Below are 11,143 nucleotides of genomic sequence, written 5' to 3'. Positions count from 1 at the left end.
GTGTTAACCGACTTTATTGAATTTTTTAACTTTTTTTAACTTTTTAATTTATTTAATAATATAATAATAACGTACTTATGTTACCACATATTACATTATTACTTATAATTTTACTAATGTACTAATATAGCATGTTGTTAATATATAATTTTTTTACTAATTAGTATATTAATAAGTATACTATATATAGTGTATTAAGATATATATTATATAATGTATATAAAATATATATATTGTATTAATATTTATTATATATAATTAGTATATAATTACATAGTATATATCCACCACGTCTTAGTTTTAATTTTTTTTTTATTTTATGTGTATAAAAATTAAAATATATAACTTCGCCACCTCTAAACAAATCAAAAAAATTGATTTGGAGTAATGGTAAGGAACTTAAGCTAAATTTTGCATACCTAGATTCAATCCTTTCTAAGCCCAAATTTTAAAATTATTTTTTTTTCATTAGCTCATCTAGGCCCAAATTTTGAAATTAATTTTCTTTTTCTNAAATTTTGAAATTATTTTTCTTTTCTCTTTTTTCTTTTTTTTTTTTCCCTTAACTTAGATTTTAAAATTATTTTTCTTTTTTCCCTTTTTTTTCCTTAGTTCATCTAGGCCCAAATTTTGGAATTATTTTTCTTTTCTTCTTTTTTCCTTTTTTCCTTAGCTCATCTTTTCTTTTCTTTTTTCCTTAACTCATCTTTTGATTCTAAAAATGGATTTAATTATTCAAGATTGATGACATCTGCAAGCTTGCTCAAAAGTTCTATCTTGGTGGCTTCACTCATCAAGAAAAAATTGCATATGAAATATGAATTGTAGTATTTTGAACTTGATATTAGGTAAGATCCATGTTTGTAAAGTATTTCAACTCTTTCAAAGTTATGCCGGTTAAAGTTAAAAGGAAAAAAATCAGTTGTATGTCTTCTCTTAGATCGTTTAATCATACATGAAATATGAATTGGAGCATTCTAAACTTGATATTAGGCAAGATCCATGTTTTCAAAGTGTTTCAACTCTCTCAAAGATATGTCAGTTAATGTCAAAAATAGAAAAATCAATTGTATATCCTTTCCTAGATCATTTAGTTTGAATTATCTTAACTCTTCTAGTTTCTATAATCACTACAAAACGTGCATTTTCAGTAAGAAAAATTGTAAAGACGAGATTGTGTAATAAGATAAAAGATGATTTTCTTACTAGTTCACTTATCTTTTACATTAAGATAGAGATTGTCAAAACTATTGACTCAAATTTAGTCATAAATAAATTTGAAAGCATGAAAATACATCAAACGTAGCTTACGATGTCTAATGTAAAACTCTAATGTTAATTTTTCTTTCTGCTTTATGTCAATTTATATTAGTGAATCTGAAAACTTATATTTAAATTGTTAATGAATTTTATATTATAATTTAATTTTATTTAAAAAGTAATTAATATTTTACTCTGAATAGAATCATTGACCCAACCCATAACCTTATATGATTACTTGCTCCCCTCATACAAAGCCCTAGATCCGCCACTGTATATAATGTATAACTATATACTAGCACAATGTATAGTGTATTAATATATTACTATATATAATATATAAGTATACTAAGAAGTCATATAATACATATCTATACATACTATTATATTGTTAATAAGGATACTATATAATATATGTAGTATATCGTTATATATTGTAATATAATAACATTAACTCATTAAGTCATTAATATATCAAAATATAGTATATTAATAAGTTATTATATTTAATTACTAATATAAGTTACACTATATTATTACAGTTTATTAATAACTTATAAAAAGTAAGTTACTGTATTCTATAGTTTAGAGCGTATAGACTATATATTGTCTATTAATTAATATGTTGTATATATTATAATATATTAATAACTTAATTTTAAAATAAGTTAATATAATAAGTTATATTAATATATTAATAACTAAATTTTAGGGAATAGTTTTCATTATATTTTGTATTATGTTTAATTTCAAATAACTTTTTGTATGATTAAATTTATATAAATAATATTAATGTCCCAATGTAATTTAATTTTATTCTTTGATGCTTGATGATTAAATTTAAGTCAATTATTCATACATAAGTATAAAAAAAATGTGAGAGTGAATACATGTAAGAAAAGCCCACTTGATGATAATATCTAGCCCTTCATTCATATATATGCATAAAAAAACTGTTTAAGTATATACATGCAATAAAAGCCCTTAAATATATTAATTTTGTAACCAATTAATTCGATTAACGGACTTCAAAAATTTTTAATTGAACTAAAAAAAGTTAATCGAACTTTTTAATCAATTTAATCGAATCAATCAAATTAATCAAATCAAATGGACCGAATCTATCGATTAATTCGATTTTGACCAAAATTTGCCCAGTAAGATGATCATCCTATAACAAACCAGAAAAGAGTGTTTTAACAAGGTTTATAGCATTTTGAAAGGGGCACAACATATCTGCCCCTATGTTTTTTCTTGAGAAGGATATCTACTGTCTTTTCATAAACCCAAATTACTATAATTACTATATTTGGAAGTTTTGATGCCTTGTACATTTATTTCAGGTGGTGAATCAAACAATCATATGACTTTTACAGGTCAGAAAATGAAAGTCTCCATTTTTATTATTTCAGCCATTCACATTATCAAAAAAAAAAAAAAACAAAAGACCAGAGAGCGGTTGAATGCTTCAAAAAGTAAGCAGGAAATTCGAGAAACGGGAGAATAATTCGACGTCACGGTTACCAAGTGGTTTTAGCCTTTATAGGGTATATGAAACATAACAGTTACCCCTTTTTGGCGCGTTACTTTAACGATACAGTTGCTGGCTAGGGATGGCAAAGGTTTTACCTTCTTCACATACGGTTCGTCGAGTGAGCCGATCACGGTGTTTATTGTACACGTTTCGTATAGGATACACATAGGCTCTACCCGGATTTTTACCTTTTTTTTTTTTCTGGATCTTTTGTTAAACTTTTAGAAATTCAAATCTTGCAATGCAATTTTAATGCATGTATTTTGGGTAAGTATCCTCTCAAGTCTCATACATTGCATTTATAAAGTACAAATTTCACAAGGTCTCCACAAAGGAAAGAATAGAGAGTCAAGAAGAGAGGAAGCCCAGAAACTCGTATGGTTTCATTCTGGGGGTTGGAAGCTGAAAGGAGCCAACTCATGGACAGTTCCAAAACCCCACCATATTCAAATCACAATACGTCCATTCAGCTCCGACGATTACCATAAAGAAAATACAAGGCGTCCATATTATTCCAGAGAACGAATACACATACACAACTGTACATATGCTAAACATTATGCATACGCATCCCGGACAATTAAAGTGCCCAAGAAATTACAGTTGTTGATCCAGATAAGGATCCCTAGGAGTAGTTGGCCCGCTCAGATATCCCCCAACACTTTGCGAAACCCCAGAGACGATGTTAGTCACCAATGAAGTTCCCCACGTCAACCACCCCGTCTGAGCTTGCTGATTGTTTGCCTCTTGCGTGATTTTTCTTTGTTCCTCTGTGATTATTTCGAGCCACCTCTTTGACATGAACTCTTTGACAGCATCAGCCCCCTCCTTTGCTATCTCCATTGGAGGTACTACAAGTGGGTTCTGGTCCAAATTGAGCTTTGATAGTTTTTCAAGGCGGCCAAATGTGTAGGGTAGAGCTCGGATTTGATTGTTGCTAAGATCAAGTTCCCTGAGATTAATTAGATCACTAATAGTTGCAGGAAGTTCTGTAAAGTCATTGAAATTACTGCTCAGGTTCAGGACTTCAAGGCTTGTCATTCTCCCAATCACTTGTGGCAGACCATGAAGCTCATTGAAATGAGCATCCAGATATCTCAAGGACCTCATTTCACAGATTGATGGTGGCAGGAAGCGCATCTTATTCAGCTGGATCGAGAGCTTTTCAAGATTTAAGAGTCCGTACCCAATGTTTGTTGGCAGACATGTCAAGTTGTTAAAGCTCGCATCCAACTCCACCAGTGAACTGAAAAAGAAAGATAAACTCATCCATTAGAGAAAACCAAGTGCAAAAGAGCAGAAAAGGAATGAATATACAGCTGCTAAGAAGTGGTGAACAAAACCAGTACAAGATTATACAGAAAATAAAGTCATACCTGCATCCAGCAATGCTTTCAGGAAGTGCATTTAGCTTGTTTGCCGACACATTGAGGACCCTCAGATTAAGCAACAATCCAATGGAGTCAGGTAGAATTTGCAAAAGGTTGGAAGAGACATCAAGCTCCTCAAGTTTCTTTAGCCCAGCTATTGAATCAGGAATGATCTGGTTCCCACGCAAAAGCACAAAAACATCAAATATATTATTAAAAAATGGAATTCTGCAGATAAAAATAAAGATATTGTCATTATTTATTGCATTAATCAACAATTACAGGTTATATACTGATCACCATCACTATTACCGTAGGAGTGTAAATAATCGAATCTACGCCATATTGTTATTTGTTAACAATTAGAATACTTGCATAACTATAAAATAGCAGAACGACTTGATTTATCTAAGATAAAGCAGGGAGGAAAACTTTCGTGCATAACATAGGCTACCAAAATAGTCAACTTGAGTATCAAAGTATTCAGTTGATCAACTGATACAAGATTCACTAAAAAGAACATAAAGCACCTACTACAATTTTTAATTTAGACCTCCCATGTTTAATTTCATCCACAGGCCAGAAAAGATTGAAATCTACTTTGAAAACTGGAAAAAGAACATGGATATAAGCATATACTCTAATACCTCTAACTGGTTACGGGAAAGATTGAGATAAACCAAACCATGAAGTTTCCCAAAAGCCTCAGGCAATAGCCTCAACTGTCTCCCAGAAAGCTCAACTCTTTCAACTACCCCACTATTCTCAGCTTCTTTCAATATCCTCACAACTTCCTCATCAACTTCATCGTCACCTCCCATTTCCTCCACAACCGAGCCGTAAACACGACCCAGATTCTCCTCCACCTCAGTCAACTGTCTCTCGTAATCCTCGTGCATATCTTCCAACCTAAGCACCGCCTTGTATATCTCGGCCTCCTGTGAGGAAGATTGAATTTCTTGTATCTGGGCAATCTTGGATCGGGCCGAGGAGACTGCTGATGGGTGGGGGCGAGGACCCAGGGAGCGGAGGGAGAAGTGGGTTTGGGTGACAGTGAGGGGGATGGATTGGGAGAGTGAAGAAAGGATTCTTGGGTCGGTTAAACGGGGGAAATGGATGAACAAATTCTGGTGGGTTTCTGAAGGGAGTGATGGGTAAGTGTAAGGATCTTGTTGGGAAAGGATGTATGACAGAATCGGGAACTTCGTACAATCAGGATCCATTTAAGCTTTTCTTTCTAGTTGAAGATTGTAGAAGACTGAGAGGAGAAGAAAACAGGGTGAGGGGAGGGAGGAGGGCAGTGAATAAAGGAGCGTTTGACGGGGAGGGATGACTATGAGCGCTGATTTTCGACGTGCCTACTGCGGTGTGGACGAGTGTAGGCTGTGGCATCACAAAGGTTACGTCCTCTTGCTTGATCTGGTTTTGGGAGGTTTTCTTCCTTCCGCATCATTGATTGATCGATCCTTGCTCAATTGAGTTTTCATTCTTTGTTGGGCTAATGTGTCTTCCATTCTTAATGTTGGGCTTAGGCTTTGTTTACCTTATGCTGTGTTTGAGCCAGCCCGAGACTACCATACAGGAGGATTTACTGTAGAACATTAATTTGAAATCTGAGCTAATAACATTCTGACAGTTTCCAACAACTTTAACCCTATCACCATTTAATCATTGCCGATATAATTATATCTTACGAGTATTTGAACACAGAAAAGTAGTTTTAAAATCATAGCATCACAAAACATTCTTGAACCATATTAGTATGCATACAGCAATGCGTTGAAGCCAAAAGTATTATTTAAAACTGTAAGCAAACGCTGTACCAAACAAGCCCGACTCGGGGGTGATATTTGTTTTGCTTAAAATTGCACCTGTTTTTTGGGGGCGGCCTCTTCAAAATGTTTTCTCATCTTGTCGTAAGTAGCAACAAAACCATGTCAAACATTATTAAACAAACAGTCTAACACATCCTCCTTCTTGGATTTGATCAAGACAATGACGATGGTTTCTGAGCAGGAACAACAGTTTAAGAAGCACAAGCCCTACACCTATCAATCTCAACACAATCTTTTTGCATCAAATGAACTAAGAATAGGAGCTTCTTAAACCATAACTAAGATGCTGAGTCTAGCCCTTGCTTTTCCAAAATATAAGACCAAGCAAATGGTGTAGAGTTGGCCCAAATTTGCTCCACAGGTTGGCCCTACTCACCCATAATTGCTATCAGTGCATCAGTCGGCCCAGGCCTGCCCAATCTATGAACAGTTCTAAACTTTTTGTAATGTACTTTTTGCCCTGTTAGTGGGAGGAAATCATTGTGTTTCAATTAAAGGACAATTTTTAAAAGTAGACATCATGATGTCATGAATTACTATAAAGGAAATGCATCGTTATCCTAAAAATCACATCTGCCTTGTTTATTTCACATCTCTATAACTCAAATATGATTTTTTTTCCCTTATTTGTACCAAGGTAAAAGGAATAAAACTAAACTAATTTTTTCTCTTGGCCGAATATATGTTCCTCTCTAGTCTCTATCTCCTCTCTATGTATAATCTTGTCTATATATCTCATTCTAAGCGATTGCCTTGCCTGCCATTGCGCTTCTTGAATCTCCACCCAACCAATAATTCCGATCAAGTCCCAATCTGTTCCATACCAAAAAAGGGTTCATATACAGTAAAACCACAAGGCCACACATGCTTGATCCTCAGTTTCAGGTTTTGAGCCACAGCCTGTCCTCTTGCACATTATCACCAAGAAAAGGTTTCAGCTCCAACATCATGATCACCCATCAACGGCGACCTCACAGCTCTCAAACGCGGATTAGACGTTGTGGGATCCATGACGGCTACCACTTTTTTAAATACAGAAGCACTCCTCTCACTGTTAAAAATAGGCTTCCCAAGCTCATGCTTTCTGGGTGGCATGGCATCCTTCCTTTTCTTACTAGCTTTCCTTTTTATCATATTCAATATTCGTGCTAGGAGGAAGAACAATGGGCAAAAAAATAAACAAAGATGGCACATGGTGGGGTAGGGTAACCTTAAAACCACTGTATCTTTATCTCCGGACGATGACTATCATCAAACTCCCCTGTCATGTCTATGTTTGTTTCCCTTTGTTAATTCTATTTTTAATATTGTAAATCCGTCGTATCTCTCCAAAATTAGGACAGCAAAAGGGAATCTTCCTTTTTGAATGATACATGAGTGGAGACCCTTCCTTTGAACCAAAAATCATGGACTCGTATCGTTAGCAGCCCTTTGCTCTTCGTCTTTTTTGTCTTGGATTGAAGGCAACTCTTTTCTTTTGCCTTCTGGTTTCGTCTTCTTTTTTATTTTTTGAGCATTATTTCAACGAAATTATTGTTGTTATTATTATAATTATTATAACAATGCTGAGGGCGCACCTTCATCAGTACTCATATATACCAGCTGTCAAATGGGACAGGGTTTATGGCTTTCCCTCCATGCATGTTCAATAAATTCTGGTAATGACTCATCTGATTCTCCAAAATGGTCCCCATATGCTTCCAGAATTTATTGCTATTGCTACTTGGAATTTGTTTGGTATTGAAACAACCATTGCTTCGCTGCTGCTTTGCCCCTTTGCAATTAGTGTATCGAATCTGGTCAAAAATTAAAATCACAGATCAGGAGTTAGCTATGGCCCACAACTTAGCATCAACAGCAACAAAATATCAAATCATTGAACAGTGAATGATGGCACAGCCAAATCGCAGTATTAGTAATAAATATCATAATACTACTACAAGATTCAGCAATCAGATTAATCACCTGTTTATCACTATTGATTTTAATATCAATAAGTTCGAATCATCCTAACTGAAAATCATAGCCCTGTGTTTTGAGATGACCTTGATTACTTGATTGAAGGGATTTAACCACTCATCCAAAACTAAGGAATCGTACTAGTTATTGATTTTTATTTTTATTTTATTTTTGCTTTAAATAGATATTCTCAGCAAAACGATATTTATCTGGAGCTGGACATAGTTGCTTTATCTGTGAATGCGTAAAAAGGTGGTGAAGATACAAAAATACAGAAAACGACATGAGCTTACCTTCAAATGATTCATCATCTCCAAGATTCAAAGTATCTTACATATTCAATTAAGTAATTAACCCCATGTATTGAATATTAGTAGTTGGATTTGGGTTAAATACTTTGTAATTGGCCGAAGTTTGGTCCAACCTTGTGTAATACTATTTGAGATGAATGGCAGGCTCATTGATGCAATCTTCAACGCATAAGAAGACATTGAGTCATAAATTAATGTTCATATAAAATACAAAGGTTTGCCTTATTATTCTGGACATAAAAATATTATGTCTAAATAAGTATAGAAAAATATGAAGCAAATATTAGAAACCCAAAAATGGAGAATATCAGTAAAAGCAACTTACATTACATCTCGCTCCCGTTGCAATCTCAGATCATTTTATGGCTGCTTTTGATGTTTCATTAAGCCCCAGTTAACATCTCTGTTAACCTGCAAAATCAAAATGGAATTACAATCAGACAAAATCAAACGATAAAAGCAATTCCAAAAAAAAAAAGTGACGCGGAAAATCCAAAGTAAAGCCGAAAAAAAAAAAACCCCAAAAGGAAAAAAGGACACCACACCAGAAAATAGGGTGACGAAGAAAAAACACATGTAGAGACACAAAAAATACGTAAAGAAAACGGACGAGGATAATGCCGGTATAAGCGTCACACGCGTGGGACACACGTGTTAAACCAGCGACGAGAAGCTGTACAGAATAATGGAAAAGGAACATGGCAGGCAAATACTGGAATCTGACCAAAACCATCTGCTGTTTAACGCATAACGTGCAAATGGCGCTTGAACGGAACGGAGAACCCTAGCACCCGAAAATTTAAAAAAAGAAAAAAAAGAAATAGGGGAAGCTGTCAACTGTGAAGTGAATGGTACTGGACAACAAACATTCCAAAGAAGAAAAAGAAAAAAAAAAAACTCACCATCAGAAAAAAAATATATATTGGGTATTTTGGAAGATGATCCAGAACGAAACTGGAGTTGAGAATTCATTAATGGCTACCATCATCAAAAGCAAACCTTCTTAAACGATTTACAGGTCCAAATACATCATATACCTTAGGTTCTTGTTTTTGTTTGTTTTTTTTTTCTTCTATGGGTAGTATTTCTTTACTTGTTCTTCGCGGATTCAGACAGGATCATAACAGTTTAATAAATTATGATCCTTCATGCTTTTTTGGCCTGCTGCTATTGCCAGTGGTTCCCGTTATGAAGAAGGTAAATATGACTAGGGTTTCCATGATGAACATGGTAACCATAGTACGGAATACTTTTCCCCGCAGATTTCTCCGAGCAAAGAGGGAAAGCGACGGGAGGCCCCGAGATCTGACGTATGCAGGAGAACCTCGGAGTGGACGAAGATGATGACTTTGAAGACGAAGCCGACGATGAAGAAGGAGAAATTGGTTTTTTGGTGGATTTTGGCAGCGAAAGGAAAGCTCTGATCTTTAAAGAAGAAGGTGGCGATGCTACGCGATCGTATTCCTCGATGAGATTCGCTAGATCCTCATCGCAAGTGATCGAAACCAGCGCGTCTAGATCCTCCGTTGGCAACTGGCAACGTAGACTCACCGCTGTCCCACACATCTCTCCCATCTTCAACAACAGCTCTGTAGCATAATATATATTTCACTCTTGATCATTTCTCCATACTTAAAACAACGCCCACTTATAAGCTTTAGCCTAACTTAAACTATACTTCAATTCAAAGGGCAAAAAAAGAAAAAAGGATATATAGGAAATAGTAAAAGGATTGGTGAAAGAAAAAGAATACTGACCAGAAAAGGAAATGGAGCGATCGACGGCAAGGACACGGGTTTCACCGCCGTGATAACGGAGTTTACCATCAGGGTAACGGGGGAGGATTTTGCCGCCGTAACTGCAGAGGAATTTGATAGTGGGGTTAGGGCCGACCATACTTTTCCGAGGTTTGGGTACGGAAGATAAGAGGTCCAGTGTTTGAGAGCCGAAGAGAAAGGAGTTGCGTAGCTTTTAGGAAGAGGGGGAGGAGGAGGAGGAGGAGGGCCTGGAAGATGCTTTTGTAGTGGCGTCTTCAAGCCTAGGTTTGGTACTCTTGAGCCCTTATTTATAGAGTTTCTTCACTCCTTAAGAGATGTGGGGAGGTGAAAAGTAGAAAAGGCCCCACTCAGCTTACGTCAGCAGATTCCACTTCCTGAGGTTAAAGCTTTAAGGCCCTTTTGCTCCAAACACCCGTTTTCGTGTTTAATTGTGAAAGTTTGGTACTGTTTGCTTCAACCCAGTTCCTTTCACATTCAAATTTGTAACGATTCAATACTATAATATCGATACTTGATTTTATTTATTTAAATTTAGCAAAAAACTTATATATATATCGTCATCAAATCATAGATTTCAATCTGAATAGATTATAATCCCATTAAGTAATAATTAAGATTATAAAAACTTATTGATCATTAGCTAGTAGTGGTAGTCACCCTCCAGTAGGGTCAAATTGTAAGGTTTAATCCCATCATATCTATGTTGTCTAAAATTTTTCCAAACGTTTATCATGCAAAGAAAAAGGGAGTAATAAAATGAAATTTACTGGGTGATATTTTTTTGTTGGGTGATTGCAATCTTTTAGTAGATGAAAGCAACTCCTCCCCTTTATTTTTTCCCTCCATTTTCTCGTTTTTTCATTCTTAACTCTTGTGTGGAAAATTTAAATTTCGTTAGTTTGTCAAACCCCAAATGACAAGCTATTCATTTTATTCCACAACCGGAAGACTGAAACAAAACTGAACAGAAGCAAGGATGGAGCCACTGATATTCCTTTGATCACAGAAATGGAACTCCACAAGAATTCTGTATTTTAAGGTAAAAATTCCATAAGAATATTTTTAAACTTCATTTTCTATTATCAGCCACATTTAA

General features: G+C 35.0%; 2 protein-coding genes across 3 annotated transcripts; both read right to left on the bottom strand.

The window, feature by feature from the left end:
- On the bottom strand, nt 3,088-5,626 carry LOC18609563 (plant intracellular Ras-group-related LRR protein 3). The gene is made up of 3 exons (XM_007044742.2): nt 4,812-5,626; nt 4,171-4,337; nt 3,088-4,040 (listed from the first exon to the last, which is right to left on the bottom strand). The coding sequence occupies exons 1-3, from the start codon at nt 5,385-5,387 to the stop codon at nt 3,392-3,394; spliced, it is 1,392 nt and encodes a 463-aa protein (XP_007044804.2). The 5' UTR covers nt 5,388-5,626; the 3' UTR covers nt 3,088-3,391.
- Nucleotides 6,423-10,331, bottom strand: LOC18609561. Of its 2 annotated transcripts, none has more exons than XM_018115606.1 (4): nt 10,027-10,331; nt 9,307-9,858; nt 8,595-8,680; nt 6,423-7,795 (listed from the first exon to the last, which is right to left on the bottom strand). In XM_018115606.1, the coding sequence occupies exons 1-2, from the start codon at nt 10,163-10,165 to the stop codon at nt 9,437-9,439; spliced, it is 561 nt and encodes a 186-aa protein (XP_017971095.1). In that variant the 5' UTR covers nt 10,166-10,331; the 3' UTR covers nt 6,423-7,795; nt 8,595-8,680; nt 9,307-9,436. The 2 variants fall into 2 exon arrangements, with proteins under 2 accessions (XP_017971095.1, XP_007044801.2); XM_007044739.2 differs by having other exon boundaries at nt 7,443-7,795; nt 9,172-9,858.

Source organism: Theobroma cacao, chromosome 2 (genome assembly GCF_000208745.1).
Source record: "Theobroma cacao cultivar B97-61/B2 chromosome 2, Criollo_cocoa_genome_V2, whole genome shotgun sequence".
Lineage (NCBI taxonomy): Eukaryota > Viridiplantae > Streptophyta > Magnoliopsida > Malvales > Malvaceae > Theobroma > Theobroma cacao.
This window is presented reverse-complemented; position numbering and strand designations above follow the sequence as displayed.